The sequence below is a fragment of the Panthera tigris genome, chromosome A1, assembly GCF_018350195.1.
Source record: "Panthera tigris isolate Pti1 chromosome A1, P.tigris_Pti1_mat1.1, whole genome shotgun sequence".
In the NCBI taxonomy this organism is placed as follows: Eukaryota; Metazoa; Chordata; class Mammalia; order Carnivora; family Felidae; genus Panthera; species Panthera tigris.
In genome coordinates, this window is record NC_056660.1 from 90,310,930 (window position 1) to 90,334,358 (window position 23,429).

The 23,429-nt window shown below is 42.9% G+C and overlaps 1 protein-coding gene and 1 long non-coding RNA gene across 4 annotated transcripts in view; one reads left to right on the plus strand and one right to left on the minus strand.

Annotated features, from left to right (window-relative positions):
• Positions 1–22,981, minus strand: part of RUFY1 (RUN and FYVE domain containing 1) — a 58,828-nt gene extending 35,847 nt beyond the window's left edge. For all 3 annotated transcript variants that reach the window (XM_042982104.1, XM_042982107.1, XM_042982114.1), the window contains exons 1-5: positions 22,681–22,981; positions 12,183–12,356; positions 10,761–10,878; positions 7,873–7,974; positions 5,890–6,013 (exon numbers count right to left, since the gene is read on the minus strand). In XM_042982104.1, coding sequence (XP_042838038.1) covers positions 5,890–6,013; positions 7,873–7,974; positions 10,761–10,878; positions 12,183–12,356; positions 22,681–22,966 — 804 coding nt within the window. In that variant the 5' untranslated portion in view covers positions 22,967–22,981. The remainder of the gene's footprint in view (positions 1–5,889; positions 6,014–7,872; positions 7,975–10,760; positions 10,879–12,182; positions 12,357–22,680) is intronic.
• Positions 12,583–14,211, plus strand: LOC122237403. Its single transcript, XR_006215935.1, has 2 exons — positions 12,583–13,091; positions 13,930–14,211. It is a non-coding gene; the product is annotated as an uncharacterized LOC122237403 (long non-coding RNA).
• Positions 22,982–23,429: the final 448 nt, after the last annotated feature.

Below are 23,429 nucleotides of genomic sequence, written 5' to 3' on the forward strand. Positions count from 1 at the left end.
AAAAAAATGTCCTAAGACACAGGAAACCAATACATTGACCAAAAGCTAAATGAAAAAGTGGTCAAACAACTAAGGACCAAAAAACCCATAAAGATGAAGAGATCATCCCAGTAAGCTCTTACAAACCTTCAGAGGAAAAAATCATTCCTGGTCTAATAAACAGTTGCAGGAATACAGAAAAGAACATTATCCAGCTTATTTTATGAGGTTACATTCCGACACCACAAAGTGGCAAAGACAGTACAGCAAAGGAAAACTGAGAACAGTGTCACAAATACAGGGAAACACAAAATTTCCAAATAAACCACAAACATGTTGAATCTAGGAAGACACTAGAAGAGTAACACATGATGACCACTCCTGTAAACCCTGTTTACTTGAGGAATGCAGGGATAATATCACAAAAGGAAACCTATGAATGAATTCAGTTATATTTATGGGTTAAAAGCTAAGACATTTTAAAAGATGGCAAAAAAAGGTATGTGATGGCACTGCATGCTCATTTATAATAAAAATGCAAAATAAATTAGATTGGCACAGTACTTTCTGAACATGAGAAAAAGGATCCCTCAGACATCAGTAGCAAACATTCATGGTGACATATGAGAGGCACTGTGCTAAAGAACCAGGGAAATGCATGGAAGTGTGGGATCATATATCATACACCTGAAACTAATGTAACACTGTACGTTAACAATACTGGAATTTAAAATAAAATTCCAGGGGCGCCTGAGTGGCTCAGTGGGTTGAGTGTCTGACTTCAGCTCAGGTCATGATCTCACGGCTTGTGAGTTGGAGCCCTGTGTCAGGCTCTGGGCTGACAGCTCAGAGCCTGGAGTCTGCTTCAGATTCTGTGTCTCCCTCTGTCTGCCCCTCCGCTGCTTGCACTCTGTCTCTCGCATTGTCTCAAAAATAAATAAACATTAAAAAAAATTTTTTTTAATAAAATTCCACTGTGAGCACAGACCTACATATGGAAATGCTATTTAAGATTTTTAAAAAATATTTTGAGATAGAGCAAGAGTGCACAGTCAGGGGAGGGGCAGAGGGAGAGAGAGAATCCTAAGCAGGCTCCACTTGGCGAGGAGCCCGACTCTGGGCTCAATCTCATGACCTTGAGATCATGACCTGAGCTGAAATCAAGAATCAGAGGTTTCACTGACTGAGCCATCCAGGAGCTCCAATGTTATTTAAAACTAAAAATGAATGAAGCAGGCTACTACTGTCATTTCAGAGGACTCTTTAAAGGTTCCCTCAGATTGTCTCTTAAATAACGGTAACCATAACAGTACAGAATTAAAAATAAAAAAAGAGGTGCCTGGGTGGCTCAGTTGGTTGGGCATCCAACTTCAGCTCAGGTCATGATCTTGCAGCTCGTGGGTTCGTGCCCTGCGTCGGGTTCTGTGTTGACAGCTCAGACCCTGGAGCCTGCTTTGCATTCTGTGTCTCCCTCTCTTTCTGCCCCTCCCCTGCTCACACTCTGTCTCTCAAAAATGAATAAACGTTAAAAAAGTTAAAAATAAATAAAATAAAAATAGAAAAAGACCAAAACAGGATGCTTTATCATATCTATTATTTGATAAGAGCCACAATTGAGTTTTTATTTTGGAATCTAACAAAGTGATGTTCAAGTTCACATGGCAGAATGGACAGCCTGAACTATATCTGAAAAGGAAATAAACAAAGTAGGCAGGAGGTGAGCGACTAGAATGTAAAACATACTATGTGGCTCTAGTAAATTAAACACTGTGTTACTGGCATAGGAATAGAGAGATCCAGAGACTAGACTTCTGAGTCCAGAAATAAACTTCAGTAGATTTTGGATATTTCACTCATGATAAAGGTGAAATTCCAAATTAGCAGAAAAATATATTTACTACATGACATTGAGAAAACTGGTTTACTATTTGTAAAAGAAACCTAGACTCCCACTTCACACTATGTCAAAACAAATGACAGACGTTATTTAAATGTAAAAAAAAAACCAAACCAGTTTTTAAAAAATTACATTAATTTTTAGATGGGGACAATACCTTAGAAAGTATAAAGAAAAAGTCCATTAAATTTGATGGCACCAGCAGGGGTGCCTGGCTGGTTCAAGTTGTTAAAGCATGCAACTCTTGATCTCAGGGTCATGAATTTGAGCCCCATGTTGGGTGTAGAGATTACTTAAAAATAAAATCTTAAAAAAAAACCAAATAAATTTGAATGCCAAAAAAAAATTATTTTTTTCCTTGCAGAGAACACCAGCTGTAAGAAACCAGCAAAAAATTTATAACAAAAATTCTGACAATTAATATCATTAATCTATAATAAAGGAGTGGGAAAAAATGGAAGACACACAAAAATGGGAAAAGGAATAGGGATGGGGAGTCACAAAAGCTGAACCACCAATGGCATATAAAGCATGCAAAAAATACTTGACCTCCCGAGTCCTCAAAAATATAAATTCGATGGGGTGCATGGCTGGCTCAGTTGGTAGAACATGTGACTCTTGATCTCAGGGTCGTGAGTTCAAGCCCCATGTTGGCCATGAAGCTTACATTTATTTATTTATTTATTTATTGTCTACATATATTTGTTTTTATGTATATTTAATATATTTTTAAGTCTATTTATTTATTTATTGAGAGACAGAGAGACTGCAAGGGACAGAGAGAGAATGGGAGAATCTCAAGCAGGCTCCTTGCTGTCAGTGCAGAGCCTGACATGGGGGGTTGAACTCACAAAACTGTGAGATCGTAACATGAGCTGAAATCAAGAGTCAGCTGCTTAACTGACTGAGCCACCCCAGTGCCCGTGAGCCTACTTTTAAAAATAAAAACATGTTGGGGCGCCTGGGTGGCTCAGGTCATGATTTCACGGTTCGCAAGTTTCGAGCCCTGTGTCGGGCTCTGTGTTGAAGCTCAGAGCCTGGAGCCTGCTCCAGATTCTGTGTCTCCTTCTCTCTCTCCCCATCCCCTGGCTCATGCTCTGTCTCTCTCTCCCTCTCAAAAATAAATAAACATTACAAAATTTTTTTTTAATAAAAAAATAAAAATAAAAAACATGTTTATAAAAAAATACAAATTTGAGATGAGCTGTTTTTGTCTATCAGATTGAAAAAAGACCAAGAAAGCCCACCATGACATCACAATACTCATGTAGAATGTTTACTGTGACACAGTAGTCCCAAAATTTATCCTAAGGAAATCAATGGACAATAGTACAAAGAGGTATGAGGATGTTTACAATACTGTTGTTGTAATATGGAATCAACCTAAGTTAATAAGGTACTGGTTAAATGAATTATGGCACATTCATAAAATGGAATACAGGCATACCTCATTTTATGCTTTATTTGTACTTTGCTTAATTGTACTTTGCTTTATTTTGCTTTGTTGTACTTCGTGGACATTCCTTTTTTACAAATTGAAGGTATGTGGTAACCATGTGTTGGGCAAGTCTATCAGCATCATTTTCCCAACAGCATTTGCTCACCTTGTGTCTGTGGTTCACATTTTGGTAATCATGTATTTCAAACTTTTCTTACATTTGTTATGATGATCTGTGATCAGTGACTATGGCTTGTTGAAAGCTCAGATGATGGTTAGCATTTTTCAGCAATGAAATATTTTAATTTTTAAAAAAATATTTATTTACTTTTGAGAGAGAGAGAGAGAGAGAGAGAGAGAGAGACAGAGCATGAGCAGGGAAGAAGCGGAGAGAGAAGGAGACACAGAATCCGAAGTAGGCTCCAGGCTCTCAGCTGTCAGCACAGAGCCTGACATGGGGCTTGAACCATGAGCCGTGAGATTGTGAGTTGAGCCAAAGTCGGATACTTAACTGACTAGGCACTCAGCAATGAAATATTTTAAAGTACGAACATTAATTTTTATTTAACTTATTTTTGTTATTTATTTACACAGTTTTTTAGGTATGATGTTATCACATCACACACCTGATAGGTTACAGTATAGTGTAAACATAACTTGTATATGTACTGAGAAACCAAAAAACAAAACCAAAACCAAAAAACCCTCCATGACTCGCTTTATTGAGATACTCGCTTTATCACCGAGGTCTGGAACTGAATTCATAGTATCTCTGAGGTGTGCTTGTACTGTGCAGCCATTTAAATAGTTTCTATCTCGGGGCGCCTGGGTGACTCAGTCAATTAAGTGTCCGACTCTTGATTTCGGCTCAGGTCACAATCTCATGGTTCATGGGTTCCAGCCTGGTGTTGGGCTCTGCTCTGTGTCAGTGTGGAGCCTGCTTGGAATTGTCTCTCCCTCCCTCTCTACCCCTACCCCACCCATGCTCTCTCTCTCTCTCTCTCTCAAAATAAATAAACTTAAGAAAAAAAAAAAAAAAGATTTATATCTCAGGGCACCCGGGTGGCTCAGGGTTAAGCATCGGACTCTTGATTTTGGCTCAGGTCATGATCTCACTGTTTGTGAGTTTGAGCCTCATGTGGGGATTTGCACTGTCAATGCAGAGCCTGCTTGGGATTCTGTCTTTCCCTCTCTCTCTGCCTCCTTCCTGCCCACCCTCCTGTGCATGTACGCACTGTCAAAATGAATAAAATAAGCTAAAAGTAAATAAATAAATGGTTTATATCTCTACCGACATTGAGAACTATGTGGGACAATAGTGTGAAATAAACAAAATTACAAAATGGTGTGTCTGGAATAATCATATTTTGGTTGAACAAAAGTCCAAATACCTTTAATAAAAGATATAAACATACACCCCCTATTCTTGTGCTGGAAGGACAGATAACAAAATGTAACACTGTATTACTCTCTGAATATGGGATTATGTGTGAGGTTTTGTTTCTTTTCAAATACTTGTCTGTATTTTTTGAAAAATTTTCAACATGCAAAAACAATAAAACTATTGGGGAAGAAAGGGGGGAGAGGTTATAAGAAAAAAACAAAACAAAAACAAGCTGACCTGGGCATGGAGGGATTAGAGGAAGTTAGATTCTTCAGATCCAAACTTGTGGCAGGAAGAAGGCTGGGCATTGGCCCAACCACAGCTACAGATGCCCTGAACAGGGGTGGAGGTCGGGATGGGTCGGGGTGCCTCTCCCCGTCACACATCTATTGTCACTGCCACCAGGAGTGTAGAGCTCAACCCTGGTCACCTGCTCCCATAAGGAAGAAAGCCTCCCAAGGGGGCTGTCTCACCCGTCAGGGCACTCTGATCTGTGCTGCCTGCTTTCATTTGGACCCCATTGTATCATCTCACTTCCCAAATCTCTCGTGACTCTACCTTCCTAGTCCCCATCCAACTTTTGGGACTTTGCTCACTGTTTTTGCTGTCTCCACTGTTGGCCCCTTCTAAAGTTATGACCTGGATGGCTGCTAGATTGCTCTTTCTCAAACCTGGGCCCAATCATTTCAGTACACTGCTTAAAAACCTCCAATAGCTTCCTTTTTTTTTTTTTTTTTTTTTTTTTAGTTTATTTATTTATTTTGAGAAAGAGAGACAGAGACAGAGAATCCCAAGTAGGCTCCACACTGTCAGTGCAGAGCCTGACATGGGACTCGAACCCACGAACTGTGGAGATCGTGACTTGAGCCGAAATCAAGAGTCAAAATGCTTCACTGAGCTACCCAGGCAGCCCTCTGATGGCTTCCCAAGGTTCCAGACACAAAAGACAAACCCTTTCGCAGGACACTGATGGCCTGGAAACTGAGCCCAGCCTCTACCTTCATTTCATGTGCCTCCGTGCCTTGGCCCAGACTTCCCCTTCCCCAGGGGGCTTCCCCCTCTGCCCCAGCCTTCCAGTAGACACCCTCTGCCATTTGCCCCTTTCTTCGGCTCAGCCCATGTCCTCAGATCTTATGGAAAATCCCTGGCCCAAAGAAGGCATTCCACCTAGAGCCAAGATTCCTATTTTACCTGAGAATCCAAGTCTTCTCCTTTTAAGCAGAGATTGGCATCGAGAACATTGAGTCCCACCAGCAGACCCACAATCACCATCCCTTCCTCTTCCATCATCAATGCCTCAGGCTCATAGAACTCACTGAAAGAGATTGACACAGCAGGGGGCTTCTTAGGAAGGGATGTTCATCACCCCATCTCCCTGACCTGCCCCCCTTTTTATCTCCCAGCTGACAGCTGGGCTCCCGGCTTCACCAGAAGCCAGAAACTCCCTGGTGTCCATTTCCTCCTGCCCCCACCTGCTTCAAGTGCTGCTATTTCTTCTCTGGCCTCTCTTCTCTTCCTGTGGTTGAGAACGGGCTCCTCCCACCTCTAGTCTAAGGCTGACTCCTCCATCTGGACCCTGGACCCTGGTCCTTCTCACCTCCTCTTGGCTCCTCTGTTCCTGACCATCACTCTGCCCTTCCTTTCTCTGCTGGCTCCTTTTTCTGCACTGTGAGGAACTATTTCTACACTCATGTTAGCCGGAAGCAGGTTTCCACAGCCCCCCACATCCAAGAATAAAACCCTTCCCTCTTCCCTGTGTCCCACGGAGCAACACTGGATGCTTTTACTTTCTTACCTCCCGAGTCACCTCAGCCATTCATAGTGGGGCCCCATCCCCTGTCTACTACTGCTCCTGGTCACCAGTGATGTGCTAGTTTACCAGCTGTGTGTGCGTGTGAGTGCATGAGAACTTATCATCTTAAGAATTAGTTCGTTAGGTCATAGGGATGAAAGGTCCAGCATAGGGAATACAGTCAATGGTGCTGTGGTAACTCTGCACGGCGACAGAGGGTAACTACACTTGTGGTGAGTACGGCATCATGGTGTAGACTTGTGGAATCACGATGTTGCACACCTGAAACTATGTAATGTGTGTCAACTATAAGTCAATTAAAAAAAAAAAAGAATTAATTCATTAGAACAAAATCTGTACCTCGAAGTTACTCAGTGTGACTTTACTCAAAGTGCAAAGTATGTGAAGTATTTGAAATCGCATTTATCATGTTAAAGATATAATCAATAATAAGCCATGACTTAAAACGTGGAAAATTTTGAGTGGCAGGCCATACTATAAAAGCTATTTTCAACTCAATTAGACAAAAAGATTAACTCTAGAGAGATTCTTCCCTTATAAATGCTCATGTTCTAGAGAAAATTCCTTTTATGAAGATATTTTTGCTTACATACGTTTATATGTACATATTTTATAAATTTATATTTATATATTTATAAATATCAAAAATGAACCAGTCTTGGGCACCTGGTGACTCAGTTGGTTACGCATCTGACTCTTGATTTCAGCTCAGGTCATGATCTCATGGTTTGTGAGATCAAGCCCCATGTTGGGCTCTGTGCTGACAGTGCGGAGCCTCCTTGGGACTCTCTCCCTCTCTCTCTCTGCCCCTCCCCTGCTCTCTCTATCTCAAAATAAATAAACATTAAAAAAAAAAAATGAACCAGTCATAAATTTCAGAGACAGCCAGTTAGTCATTACTGATGCTAAGAGATATAAAATTTTACAAACTGGATATGGAATCCTAAGATAGGTAATATCTTGAAAAAAGCAGGATTTTATACTTTAAAGTTGTTCACTGCATCTGGTTTTAAAGTCATTTTTTCCCTGTTATCAACAAGTCAAATAAATAACATTTTGTTGAAGCTTAACCGAGTAGGCTGTCAGTTACCTAATTACAGGGATTTTGAAGAATGAGTTTCGAAATGACTTTTCAAAATGAAAAGTAAGTATGACTCTTCATTCAAAAGGACTTTCAGATATCCGTGCTTACAAACTGAAATACTCTTTTAAAACTAAGCCACAGGAAATTTATGATGAATAATAATTCAAATAAAAGCTGTGTATGTTGTATACTCGTTTCAATTTAAAACAATCTGCAGAACTATGTTCTAATTATTTATAGAGCGAAAGACAAGCAAAGATAGGAGGTAAAAAAATACCTTAAGAGATGTTTATTGTCTATAAGCACTTTCAGATAATCTGCCAGTTTCTTTTGCATGAGTGCAAGATAAAGCCATGCTCTGCCTCTTCCCACAGCTGTCCTAGAATTCAGAGAATCAAACTGTTAAGGTGTTAACACCAAAAACCCCTCAAACCCCACTTTAAAGAGATACACATATTCACACATGTACATGCACATCAACATGAACACAGAGAACACTGTAAGAATAGTGGCTTTGGGGGTTGGGTGGAACACACTGCCTGCGAAAGCCCAGAAAACAGCTCTTTGGGTACAGTTTGAATTTTGTATCATGGACATGTACTTTTTGTCTGGTTTTTTTTTTTTTTTTTGGATGCAAAAAGATGATTTTATTAAAGCATGGGGACAGGACCCATGGGCAGGAAGAACTGCCTATTTTGACAAAAGAGTGAGAAAAAAACACTCTTAATCCTCAAAAATCTGATTTCTGGAACAAATACAATCAGACAAACCTTTGCATATATTCATAAAATTTCACAGGGGGCCAGGAAATACCAGATTAGGTTTGTACGTCAGACATAGGTCATGATGTCATGATGTGTGGGTGTGAGCCCTGCATCAGGCTCTGCGCTGGCAGTATTGAGCCCACTTGGGATTCTCTCTCTCTCTCTCTCTCTCTCTCTCTCTCTCTCCCCGCCTCACTTGCTTTCTCTATCTCAAAATGAATAAAACTTAAAAAAAAAAAAGAAAAAATTCTGGGTGACAAATCATACTGCAAAAGATATTTTCATTTATTTATTTGTTTGTTTGTTTATTTACTTGGGGGGTGAGGAGCAGAGTGAAGAGACAATCCTAAGCAGGCTCTATACCCAGTGTGGAGCCTGATGCGGGGCTCAGTCTCACAATTGTGAGATCATGACCTGAGGCCGAAATCAACACTCAGATGCTTAACCAACTGAGCCACCTAGGAGCTCTGATATTTTTTCTTTAAAAAAAAAATTTTTTTTTTGAGAGAGAGAGAGGGCAGAGGAGGGGCAGAGAGGAGGAGAGAGAATCCCAAGCAGGCTCCCCACTGTGAGTGCAAAGCCCAATGAGGGGCTCAAACCCACAAACTGTGAGATCATGACCTGAGCTGAAATCAAGAATCAGACGCTTAACAGACTGAGCCACCCAGGCACCCCACCCTGGTATTTTCATTTTAGACGGGGGAACTGAATTTCGGACAGATTCCTCTCAGGATGCAAAAATTCATCCTACAAGTTTCAAACAACCTTAAACAACCCCTTCCCCCCAAAAAAACCCACTAGTCATAACTTCCAAAATAATACCAAAATTTTAAAACTTTCATTACTATTTAATGAAATAGTTAAAAAAAAAGTTCTTTCCCATGCAGCCCCCTGTGAGGCTACTCCCAGAGGCATCAAGGAAAGGGAACTATTGTATATTTCCTCTTTGGCAGACAGGGTAGGATTTTGGTACCTAAGCCTGTTTAGCAGCCAGAGTTAATAGGGGAACAGAGTAGTGGGTTTAGCTGACAGTGAGCTCTTTGTTAGCATAAGGCTTCAAAAATGCCTCCCATGCATAACTGGAAACAGAGGTCTGAGCGTAGGAGGGACTGTTCTACTCCGACCTGAACATGCTGGGACTTGGTCTAGCTGCTTCACTCCCGAGGGAGTGAGCTGGTCGGAAGGGGTGGGCAAACAGGACCACATAAGTATGAAGCAAAGCAGAAGACGAGGGAAGTGCATGACAGATCACCATATACAGATTTGAAGGTTGTCATGTACAAAAGGCTTTCACCTTCTGTGGTACAAGCCCAGAGGACTGAACTAGTGACAGGGACACAGGCTTAAATTTCGTCTTGATAAGAATGCACAGGGTTCTGTAGCAATGGAGGTCAATGGGCTTCAGAAGGTTCCAGAGTCCTGCAGACCTGTGTTCTCTTCCTGGCTCTACTACTCACTTGCCAACAGACCTTGGGCAGGTTACTTAGCTACTCAGTCTTAGTTTCTGTACTTATCAGTGGGGATTCCAACAGCTTTCCCAGAGGCTTGTTGAGAGGGATTAAATGAGATCCTGAAATGTCCTTAGCACAACTCCTGGCACATGGCAGGCCCTTAGTGAATGCTGGTTATTATCATTATCTCAAAATGGAACAGGCTAGGTCCTTGGGAGAAGCATCAGAGGCTGGACAGTCGTGTCCCCCTGTGGGAGACTGCAGGGTGCTCTTTTGTATCGGCCCAGGGATCTCTAGGTCCCTTTCTAGTTCCAAATTTCATGATGATGCCTTGTTTGTATTCTGTCCAGTTTTTTATTTTGAGCCTATGCATGGGGAATCCTGAGGCAAACCCAGACATGGCAAATGATTTGTCAGTCTCACCTTTTCACAAATGTCTCATGTCCCAGAATCGAAAATCTGGCCCGAACTACACTATTCAGAAAGGTGCCCAGATGTATCTGAAGCACGGATTCCCAGGAGTGTAATGATGACTCCTTTTACTCCTGTAACCGCTCCTCAGGTGACAACACCTTTTCTTTTTTAAAGTAATCGCTACACCCAACATGGCACTTGAACTCAAGAGTTGCATGCTCTACTGAGCCAGCCAGGTGCCCCACCACATCTTTTCAAACTACGTGACCTTGTGTGACAAGCAGGAATCTTTCAAACCCCATTTGAAAGATAAGGGAACTGAGGCTCAGGGAGGGGCAAATCTTGCTGAAGATCTTGAGGATTATGAGCATCAGGGCTGGAACTAAAGTTTAAGTTGAGTGTGGCTCATGCTACAATTTGTTCTGAATTAGAAAAAGTTTTATCAGCAAGTAGTTGAGAAATGGGTAAATACAAGGGTTTTTTTTGTTTTTGTTTTTGTTTTTAACATTAAGTCAGTGTAACTGCTTCTCACTCACTTTAATTCTGGCAGATTTCTGACACTGGTGGCTATATCTGATGCTTCTGGACAAAGTTTCTCCACCAGCTCCAAAGGACCAAAGAAAGATTTATTTTGGCCAATAAAACTCTTCTTGACTAAAAGGGAAAACAAAAGGGTTATTTATAAGAACAGGTTGCAAAATGTCTTCAGGTGTCCACTGTCTCTCTCCCAAAAGCCAAACAGACAATGCACGACTCTACCACTTAATCCTGATTTAGTCTCAGGGACTCAGATGCCAGGTAACAAACAAGCTCTCCCTTCCTCTGGTGACAGGGTTTCTCTGATATCCCGACTATGTTCTCACTCCAAGTATTTACTGCCCATGAAATAAAACAAGTATCTCATATCTGTATTGCTTGTAGAAAGCCTTCCCCTTTCTCCCTCCTACCTGATGTCAAAATCAATGCTCAAATTATCCCCACCGTCCCTCATCTGACCTGCTGCCAATAATCTTCTAATGGGTCTTCTTGCTCCCAATACGGTCGGCTCCCCACCCTTACAATCTGTTCAAGCACGTGGAAGTTGTTTTAAAAATGTAAGTCAGGTCATGTTTTCCCTTGCTTAAAATCCTCCAGATACAGTTGGAATAAAATCCGACTCCTCACATGACCTATAAAGGTCTACACCATCCAGCCTTCCCCCACCCCCCAATCTATTTCCCTGACCTCATCTCCCCGCACTCTCCCTCTGAGCCCTCTGGTATCTTCCTCAAACCAAGCTTGATCTCACTCAGGACTTCTGCACCTGTCTTTTTTCTCCCTCAGGAATGCTCTTGCCCCAAATCTCTGCACGGCTAACTCTCTTTTGGGTCTCAGCTCATAGTTCCCCAGCAAGGCCTTCCCCTCTCACTCTAGTAGAAACCCATGTTGCTTCCTTGAATTTGTAGCATTTTGTAATTAAGTTTGTTTCTGCCTTTACTGTCTGGTCCTCTAGAACTGTGCTGTCAGAGGTAGTCAGTGGCCACATGTGCTACTGAGCACTTGAAGTGTAGCCAGTGCAAGAGATGTAAAACACAGTGGGTTTTTAAGCCTTAGTATAAAAAAGAATGATGTAAAAATCTCATTAATAAGGCTTTTAAATATTGTGTGTAAAAATCATATTTTGGATATACTGGGGACAAAAAAGTATGTTCTTAAAATTAATTTCACCTGTTTATTTTCACTTTTTTTTTTTTTTTTTTTTTTAACGTGACTAGCAGAACAGTAAAAACTGCACATGTAGCTGACCTACCAGACAGTGCTGCTCTAAATGTCACTTATTGAGGGCAGGGACGCTTGTCGGTTTTGTACACTGCTGTTATCCCAAGCACCAAGAACAATGTTTGGCACTGATGAATGCCTGCTGAGCAAACAGCTAGCCCGAATTTCCACGCCCCCAAACGCCCCCCCTTCAGGCTCACCTTTCAGCCCGTGTTTGAGGCAGTGCTCCATCACTACAAAGAATTGCTGCAAGGGGGCATGGTCCGCATCCAGGCTGCGGCCCAGGCTCAGGGCAGACTGGAGCAAGACTTTGACGCTGAGTTTCATCATGTGCATCAAGTTGGCACGCTCCTCCATCATCTGGCACTTGGAAGCTGTTGGGGCACAAACAGGGACAGCTTCGTTAGTGGGCTGAGTGTGTTCCCGGGTGAGGACTTTAGATGCAGGGCAATGGATGGAAGATCGTCCAGGCGGGGCCAGGCAATCTGTTCTGAGCACGGACGTGCGGCAGGACGGAAAACTGGGTTTCGCAGTCAAACGGCCTCTGATCCCTGGAGGTCATAGATGCACCCGGGCAGCCTAAGCCGCGGGTCAGTTTCCCGAGACCTTTCCCAGGCGGCTCCGCGCGTTGCTAAGGCGACCGTCCTACTAAGACTTGCGGAGATTGGCCTTTCCCACACCCAGTATTCCATTTTTGACCAATGGAAGGGGGCAAACTCCAGGAAGCCCCGCCCCAAGGTAGAAGGCTAGCTGGGGGAAAGCGTTCCGCCCCTGAACACTCCAATTGGACGAGCCCAGCTAGAGGCCACGCCCACGAAGCTCACGGGCGCCATTTTGCATCCTCTGCCTGAGTTCCCCTCGTCTTCAGCCTGTTCAGAAGGCCAACTGAACCGGCTTTTTTGTTCCATGGTGTCAGCCCAAGTGTCTTCGGGGAGGCCCCTGCCCCTGAGTTCCAGACTCAAATTCTCGTTGTTGCCCGTCAACTGTTGCCCACAGCTACTGGACAATTACGAGTTTTACATTCGTAGGTAAAACCGTTAGAATCAAAAGAACTGCTACGTTTCCATTTCAGCTCCATTAACGTCGCTTTGTTTTGAAAATAAAAAAAGGTTTGTCGGCTGTATCAGATATCCATGACAAATGTTTACCAGGTGTCCCCCTAATACCCAGGAACCTGTCATCCTGGAAATTAAAAATGTAGACTCCATGCTATTAACCGAGTCCTGGCAGAAAAAAACAGCCCCGCGCGCGTCCCTCCTCACCCACGCCAACATTTAGTCTTAAATATTTGACAACTGGATGGGCGAGGGAGTCGTATTGTTTTAGTTTGCAGCTGTTGATTACCAATGAGGTTAAGTAGCTTTTCATGTTTATCCTCTCCTAGTATTCTGTGAATTGCCTGCTAAATCTTTTACGTTTCTCGCTGAACTGTCTTATTATTGATCTGTATAAATTAATAGTGATATTAATCTTTTATAGCTGTTTTATTTCACGGTCATTAATATGAACATAAAGATAGCTAAAAGAGCACATCATGTATAGCTTAAATTGAAAAGAACTACATAATGAATTATGACCGTGAATTACTTTCAGAGAATCCTATGTATTATATTTATAAATTCGAAAACTTTAATGAACTGGATGATTGGCAAAGGAAATAAAAATTGTAAAACCTCATTAAGAGGAGGGAAGAACCCTGAGTGGAACAATAAACATAGAAGCAATTTGTAAAGATTTACTGCTGAAGAAGGTACCACGCCCAGTTCTGTAAACCACACTGGTCTTCTAATCACAATACATATCCAGGATTCCTGCCCGGGGCTATGCAAGCCCAGGAGCTTGAAGGAAATCCGTTTCCAGCTCAAGTGTGACAGTTCCACAGGACAACCTGATTTGAAAGAGGGCTTCAAATACCTCCATTCTGATCTTAGTACTTTCTAATTGAAGTTCTTTCCAGCTTATCTGTTACCTCTGGCAGAAGACTGCGTTCAGAAACCACCCCCTCAGGCAATAAGGACTGCCCTGAGCCAGCAAGACCCCACGTGACTGACTCGAAGACCAGGATAGACTTGACCTTTACTGTCCACCTGTCTGTACTCACTGGCCTTTGTCCCACATTTTCCTTATACAAATCTGTATTTTCAGCACTTTGTAAATGGCTTTTGAAAGGCTAGTCCACTGTCTTCCCGGTGTTGGCCTCAAGGAAATAAATTCCTTTCTGCTTCACCACCCCTTGTCTCTCTGCCTTTGGATTTTGTCAGTGGTGAGTGGCCGAACCTGGTGTGTTTTGAAACCCCGGAGGCCAGTGCTCTTGAACCTCTGTGCCCTGGTTACAGATTCACTCCCTATCCCACATCTTCCTTTTTATGCACTGACCTGGGGTCCAGAAAGTCCCACACACCAAATGGAGGTGAAGCCTTCTTTGAAAATTCATCAAATCATCCAAAACATGAAGAGCTTCCAATCTCTCATTGCTTTATTGTACTTAGTTAAGGAAACCTAGTCTTGGGGGAGAGGGAAGGTCTCTAGCTCTCTAATGGGTATCCCAAATTTAGAAAGTTATAAATTTTCCCCTACAAATATATGTAATTATTCTCATCCAGTCTCAATACTCCTCCCTAGGATATACCATTAACTTGATGGACATGTGTCATAAATTAAATAGGCCAAAACTGTAGCTCCATGTTTTCAATGAAACTGGATTTGAAGTACACATAAACTATGTCTTTTTGTCAAAAAATGTTGTATTGGCAAAGCTGTAATGAAATAAGCAACACCTAGGTGTCCCCAACTGTTTTGAGTGTTGTGGTCTAAACATGTAACTAAATGAAAGAATTACAAGTATAATTTTCACTTGATAAGTCTTAGTAAAGCCTTAAAAATGTATTTTTATTTTTTAAAATTTATTTATTTTGAGAGAGACAGAGACTGCACAAGTGGGGGAGGGTCAGAGACAGAGGGAAGACTGAGAATCCCAAGCAGGCTCTACGCTGTTGGTGCTGAGCGACTGTCAGGCTCAAACTCACTAAACCATGAGATTATGACCTGAGCCGAACCCAAGAGTTAGCTGCTTAACCAACCCAGGCACCGCAAGCCTTTAAAAAAAAAAAAGTTTATTTATTTTTGAGAGAGAGTGAGATGGGGATGGGCAGAGAGAGAAGGAGACCGAGGTCTAGGAAGCAGGGTCTGCACTGGCAGTTTGAGCCTGATGCGGGGCTCAGACTCACAAACCATGAGATCATGACCTAAGCTGAAGTGGGATGCTTAACTGACTAAGCCACCCAGGCACCCCTTGGTAAAAACTTTTTTTGGGGAACCTTTTTTTGGTAACTGATCAGTCTCCTTTATTCTATATCATCCTATTAGAGTTTTATTATTTTTACACAGGCACTGTGAAATGCTTAAGATATAGATTACTAAATAAAAAAATTAAAAAGAGATCTCAGTACAGAAAATACATTTAATAAATTAAAGTAAAAACCAAAGATCTGGGGAGATCCAAGCCTTAACCAAAAACGTCTGGAAATACCCAAGGAACTAGTCTTTTGACCCATATTCTCTTGGCTTCCAGTGACCATATTTAATAATAAGCACATCAGCCAAAAAAGGGCAACAAATAGTTTAATGGTTTAAAAGATAAGCAAATGTATACCTATTTTCTACTGCACCAAGTGCTACTTTCAATAGATCCATTAAAATAAATATGTGAGAAATGTTAATAAAAGTGATGGTTGCTCAATCCAAATTAATGTTTGATATACAGTTTATAGCATTTTATTACTGCTAGTGTTTTAAATCTGTATGAACAAATTCAAGTACTTCAGTAGTTTCTTACACTTTATAGAAAACCTACCACAGTTTCAAATGCTTTTCAGCATAAGTATCTTAAGAAATATTATAAATAATTGTTCGAATGTTAACTAGGTGCTATGGTCCTAAAACAGGCCACTTCCAAAAAGTCTAATAATTATGGATTATCATAGTAAGGAACTTTTTGAGAAACTTCTTCAATATTGCTGAGTTGCATCCTTTGCAAGTCAGGTGATTTTCCTTTGCTTTGAACAAAAAGTAACAAAAAAATAGTTTTTGACAATAGATCAGTGTGATTTGGGGCACACAACTTGGAAGGAATTAAAAAACTTGACAACATTACTATGACAAGATTATTCATTTCTATTTCTTTTTATATGAACCAGGGTTCTCAGGGATCACATCTATAAAAGACCAAAACACAGGAATAAAACTGATGCTGAATCCTATCATATTTTATCAGTAAATCACATATTTTCATCTACAGATACATGCTAATGCAAAAAGCAAGCCAGCTCATTTAGAGAATAACAAGAAATTATATCCTTTTGTCAACTTAGCATTTCTAATTATTTTAATGGTAATTCATTCCAGAAGAAAAATATTTTATACACTTCGAGCTTTAGTCACAAGAAAAGTTTACTGAATTTTAATTCATTTACATTTGTTTCTGAAATGTATGATAGAATGAACAATAACATTTTTAAAAACATATGGAAGTGGATGGGGCACCTGGGTGGCTCAGGTGGTTTACTGCCCGACTCTTGCTTTGGCTCATGTCATGATCTCACCTGAGATTGAGCCCCACAGATGGGGCTCTGTCAGTGCAGATTCTCTCTCTCCCTCTCTCTCTCTCTCTCTGCCCCTCCCCTGTTCACACATTCTCTCTAGATAGATAGATAAATAAATAAATAAATTTTAAATAAACAAACATTAAAAAATATATATATATGGATGGGACACCTGGGTGGCTCAGTCTGTTAAGCATCTGACTTCCAGTTCAGGTCATGATCTCATGGCTTGTGGGTTTGAGCCCCATGTCGGGCTCTGTGCTGACAGCTCAGAGCCTGGATCCTGCTTCAGATTCTGTGTGTGTGTCTCTCTCTCTTTCTCTCTCTGCCCCTCCCCTGTTCGTGCTCTGTCTCTCTCTCTCTCAAAAATAAATAGACGTTAAAAAAAAAAAAAAAAAACAAGGTGAAATGGAAATTCAAGTTCAAGGAATAAAGGGACAATGTACAGTTTTCAGGGGTGCCTGGCTGGCTCAGTCACTAGAGCATGCAATGAGAGCAGGGGAAGGGCTGAGAGAGGAGAGAGGGAGAATCCGAAGCAGGTACCAAGGTCAGTGCACAGAGTCCAATGAGGGGCTTGAACCCACAAAACCATGAGATCATGACCTGAGCCAAAATCAAGAGTCGCTGCTTAACCCACTGAGCCACCCAGGCACAAGCGCAATGCAACTCTTGATCTCAGGGTTGTGAGTTCAAGCCCCACGTTGGGTGTAGAGATTACTTAAAAATAAAAAAAACTTTAAAAAAATGTAAAGTTTTCAAATAACTTATTTATTTTTAAGATGGACAGTAGTGCTTATCAAATCATTTAGACATTTACATACCACTTAAAGAATGATGTAACACTTTTATTTTAAAAAGCCAGTACTTAACAATAAGCCAGAAAACATATTACAAACTTTAAAATTATGATGAAGAATTTTATATGTTAGCTTTAAAAGCTGAAGATTTTTTTGGGGCGGGGCGGTCATGTGAGAAAAACATGTGAAGACTAGTGTTTTAGGTGATATGAGCTGGGCGGCAGCAGCTCCTGTCACCGTTCCTGGGTACATGGCTGGGTCCCATCCATTGTTCTCTTCATTATTCACCTGTTCCCATTCGTGCTCAAGTCAGAGAGCTAGGCAAAATGTGAAGTGGATCTTTTCTTCCTTTTTAAAATGTTTACTTTAAAAAAATTTTTTTTTTAACGTTTTATTTTTATTTTTGAGACAGAGAGAGACAGAGCATGAACGGGGGAGGGTCAGAGAGAGCGGGAGACACAGAATCGGAAGCAGGCTCCAGGCTCTGAGGCATCAGCCCAGAGCCCGAAGTGGGGCTCGAACTCACGGACCGCGAGATCGTGACCTGAGCCGAAGTCGGCCGCTTAACCGACTGAGCCACCCAGGCGCCCCTAAAATGTTTATTTTTTATAGAGAGCACGAATGGGGAAGAGGCAGAGAGAGAGGGGGACAGAGGATCTGAAGCAGGCACTGCGCTGACAGCAACGAGCCCAATGTGGGGCTCAAACTCGCGAACTGTGAGAACCTGAGCCACCAGGCGCCCCTTTGAGCCATTCCATCTCTCAATTTTAATAGCTTTGTGACTCTAGCCAAGCTGGTCACATCTCTCTAAGCTGCATTAATAATAGTTCAGCACATCAGCACAACACATGGAACATCACAAAGTTCTACACTTCCTGAATTGCCAAATAAATGGTGTGTTCAGGGATCCCGAGCTTGACTCCTGCACAGGGGCCAGGCCTGGAATAGAAAGGAGTGCCGCTCTGGGAATATGAGCTGGAGGGAACCTGTGGCCCAACCTCCAGAGGCAGCTGGAGATGTTTTTTTTTTTTTTAATTTTTAAATTTTTTAAAATGTTTATTTATTTTTGAGAGAGACAGAGACAGAATGCGAGTGGGTTAGGGGCAGAGAGAGAGGGAGACACAGAATCCGAAGCAGGCTCCAGGCTCTGAGCTGTCAGCACAGAGCCCGACACAGGGCTCAAACTCACAAGCTGTGAGATCACGACCTGAGCTGAAGTCGGAGGCTCAACTGACTGAGCCACCCAGGCACCACTGGAGATCTGGATTTTTATGTAAAGCCTGCAAATTGACTAAAAAATCTTTTTGTGTGTTTTAATACCTTTATGCTATGCGGCATGAAAAAAAAAGCAACTTCCAGACACAAATGGCTCAAATGGCTGGCAGCTTGTTGTAACTTTTGGTGTAGAGAGCAAGGACTCAGAACGGGGAGTGGGCTGTTTGGGGTTTTTTGCTGTTGGCCTCTAAGTTATAGAGAAGTGAGTAGATGCTTTATAAATTTGAGTTCTGGGTAGCCCTTTGGTATCTTGAAAGATCTTATAATGCAGAGTGATGAGGAAGAAAACTTTGACACTTTCCCAACTGTCAGGAATTTTCACTCAGCATCTCAAGGGCTAACCTGAGTTCAGCAATGTGGAGTAGAAAAAGTTACTGTGCTTCATTCTAGAAGGAGTGGCACCAATTGTGGAGGGCCATTTTGACACGTGGAAAATAAAATTGCCCATGGAAGAGAACAAAGGCATAATACGTACCACCTGCCCGGTGGCAAATATGTACGTAAATAATTATAAGATTTTGAAAGAGCGCCCTCTTTATTGGGTACCCACATGCAAGCCATTGTGCTGGACACGTTAACTCTTAGGAACATGCATACTTTGTCACCCGTCCATTAGGAGAAGGCATTACTTGAATAAGCAAGATGAAGAACCTGGCGTGTGTCCTGTGGTTTGTGAGAAAACTTCGTGGGAAGATGAAAGCATGCATGACCGCTCACTGAAAGATACAACAGGACTGGGGACAGTTCCTGTGCAGGAGGACATACTCTATCTACACTGAATGATCTTTTGCACGGTTTGATTTCTTTTTTATCACCTGCACTTATTACTTAAAACAACAAAGAACCGGGGGCACATGGGTGGCTCAGTCGGTTGAGCCTGACTTTGGTTCGGGTCATAATCTCACAGTTCGTGGGTTCAAGGCCTGCATTGGGTTCACTGTTGTCGGCATGGATCCTGCTTTGGGTTCTCTGTCCCACTTTCTCTCTGCCCCTCCCCGACTCACACTTTCTCAAAAATAAACATTTTTTTAAATGTTATTTTATTTTTGAGAGAGAGAAAGAGTGCAAGAGGCAGGGGAGGGGCAGAGAGAGAAGGGGACAGAAGATCTAAAGCAGGCTCTGTGCTGACAGCAAAGAGCCCAACATGGGGCTCGAACTCACGGGGACAGTGAGATCATGATCTGAGCCGAAGTTGGGTGCTAAACCGACTAGGCCACAAAAATAACTGCCTCTCAAAAATAAACATTAAAAAAACAACAACAAAGAACTGAAACGAGACAACTACACGATCACTATGGCATTCTGTGCTAACAGGCCCCACATGGGATAACACTGTAAAACAAGTATTTGAAGCATTCTGCAATAATCCACATTTGCCTTTAACCTACTTCATCAAAAAAATTTTTCCCTGGCAGGAGTGCCGCTCACATTCAATTTCTGCTCCTTTGCTGTTCCTCTGAAAAAGCTCTGCCCTCACTGCTTGTGGAAACACATCAAAGAAAGAAAAAGAGATGAATGAGGTGGCCCTTGCCTGGTCCTGGCTGAAGTGGTGGCCATGGTTTTGTCTCGACCTGCTTTTCTGAAGCCTCTGCAGAGCCTGCTGCCCAGTGTCCATTTCCTTTTCCCTACCCTCACTCCTGTCCTATCTGATGGCTGCAAATTCTATTACATCCGGGACTGGCCACTCAGTTCCCCACGCTGCAGCCCTTGGTAAGCCATGTTCCCAACTGGTGCCAGAGCTAAGTGGCAGTTACTCATTTAATATTTTCTTTAAAGTGGCTAGTAAAAAAAAAAAATCCATGTATACCATGGCATTTTGCTTATAAAGGCATTGAGGCATTTAAGTGTTGTGACTAAGAGCATGGTTCAAGACTTGGTTCAAGTCCTGGTCTGTCACTTTGAAGTTAAATAGGTCAAGTTACTTCTCTTTTATTCAGTTTCCCTCTTTATAACGGGGACAATCACATGGGGCCAGCTACACAGGTGGAAATATGGAAGTCAATCTCCCCTTCCTGCGGTCCTAAGGGATTGCAATTTCCTGCAGAGATGAAGTCGGTATCTGGTTGGGTGGGCAAGAGGCCCCTCAGTCCTGCCCTGAGATACGGAGGGGACAACCCCAACCCTCCCTGGACCAGCAGTAGTCATGGAGTGGGGTCAGGGAGGGGTAGGAAGAAGCCCCAGGGCAGCCTGAGTGGGCTATGGTGGCTAAGAACCTGTCCCAGGGAGGCTGTGGGACCACACACGAGCCCGGCTCCAAGGCCCCTACATACTTCTTTGTTCCAACGTACTTCACTTAACAAAACACACGAAGATGGTAAGAATTTAAAGTACGGGGCACTTCTGAGTAGCTGGATGACCACAATGATCAAAGTCTGCATTAATGCACACCAGGAAGTCAGTCCTGCTATCACCTAGGGTCTTTATGCAAGTTAAATGAATGAACACAAGTACAGATCTAAGACCTGGCATCTACTAAGCACAATGTAAGTGTTGGCTATTATTGATAACACTACTATGGATTGAAAACAAGTATTTTTCAAATATGCATTTGTTCAACAAGTATTTATTATTATTCTGTGCTACATGCTATTTTAGGCACTGGTACATTTTATTTATCAGTGAACAGCAGACATTTTATTATTTGCTTGCTATGTGATCTCAGATGCCTCCAGAACACCTCATGCCTTGACTTTAGGGACTAACCGCCAATGGCTGGGTATACAATCAAACACTCACAGGTGTGGAGCGCCTGGGTGGCTTAGTCAGTTGAGCGTCGGACTTCAGCTCATGCCATGATCTCATGGTTTGTGAGTTTGAGCCCCGCATCGGGCACACTGCTGCAAACACAGAGCCCTCTTCAGATCCTCTGTCCCCCTCTCTCTCTGCCCTTGCCCTGCTCGAGTGCTGTCTCACTCTCTCTCAAAAATGAACATTAAAAGAACACACACCCAAGGTGTGTGCAAAGGTAGTGAGCTAGTGGGAACTAGATTGTTGAACAGGCTCCCTCATTACCTTCTAGTCCTACTTTCCCTTGCAAGAATCTCAAAAAAAGTCAGTTTTTAAACTTTACTCCTCAATCTTTCTTAACTAGTGAAATTCTCACAATTCAGTATGTTGGTGTCAGTGATGACTTCTACAGCACATTTACCGATAGACAGGAGGGAATCAAGAAACTTCAAAGGCACATCATTAGGATTCTTAGCAGTACCGTCCTTGGTCAACTCTGCCCCACAGCACTTTCTATGAAGATGAAACTGAAGTTTTAATTTTAATTTAACATTTAAACATCACATGTGTGTAGTGGTTACTTTGTTGGTTAGCACGGCTCTAAATACTTGGCTTTATAGGGCTTCCCAAGTCACACCCTTAAATGATATTAATGATATTATGATATAATCATTTAGTATTTTCATTCATCTAACATGCTCAAACTCTACTCCAGACAACAAGGGCTGAAAAGGACTATAACAGGTCACTGGGTGAATCAAAAAATCCCTATTGCACACTCTGGGAAATGTGGTGATTTGTGTCCATCACAAAGCGAGTTGACGACTCGGCTCGAAGGGAACTATCGCCTCCTGACTTCCTCCTGGGAGCTTTGACTCCCGAGTGAGTCGGGATGCGCGGTCACACCCAGAGGCGTGAGCCGGGCAGGCTTTTCGAGGTTTACAGCAGACAGCAGAACTGGATTCAGTTCTCAAGTACTTTTAAAATACAGACTACCTTAAACTCGTACATTTTGTTGAAGTCCACCAACGAGAGTAAGGAGGTTGTCTGGGGGAATACAATTAGAAGAGTCTCGTTAGGGGAGTAGCCCAATCTCAGACCGTCCAAATCCGCGTTATCTATTTTGATTTGGCTTGCACGGTATAAAGAAAACAGACGAGCAGTTGGGCGTGCTAACAGGTTGGTTGTGAACAACTCGTCTAACAGGCTAAGTAGGTTCAACTCCCTCGCCAGCCCGGCTCCCACGGCCAGCCACCTGTCCCGCGGGCGCGCGCGGGGCGCACCCCTCGGCAACCTACCTGCGCGCGCCGCGCCGTCCGCGCCTCCGTCCGCGCCTCCCAGTCCCGCGGCCGCGCGCAGCGCGCTCCCGCAGCTTGCCGACAGGTTGCCAGTGGCCTTCCGCGCCAGGGTCAGGATGGGCGCCGACCAGCCCTCCGGCCCCACCCGCGGCTTGGCCGCGCTCCGCAGCTCGCTAGGGCTAGGCAGCTGGCTTCGGTCCACAATCTCGAACTCTTCTCCCGGCTCCGGTCCCGGCGCCTGCTCCGGTTCCCGCCCCACCGGGCAGCCACTTTCCCCGTCGGCCATCTTAGCTGAATCACGTGGCCGCGACGGGCGGAGGACTCCGCGCGGGCGGATGCGCGGGCGGGCACTCTCCAGCCAACTCTGCCTCCTCGGTTTTGGTTGTTGTTGTTGTTTTTTTTTTCCGTTCGCGAAGTTCTTCTTCCTCTTCACTGCCCCCCTTTCCCTTCTTTAACCTTAAAACGGCTCAGGAGAGTACAAATCATAACATAGAAGCACCCCTATTCCCACCAGTCGGGAGGACTTGTGTCCAAAACATTACTCTGGTGTTTTCTCCCCTAACTGGGGTACCCCCAGCCTGGCTTAGAACACAGCCCCCATGGCTTTGGGTGTCTTTGTGACACTATTTCCTCTTTTTAATTTTCATTTCATGATTTATTTTTTCTACTTCGTCACTTTTCTGCAGCACTCTTTAGAACAAACCCTAGGAGGACGGGTAAGGAAACGGACAGACAAGGCAGGAAATCAG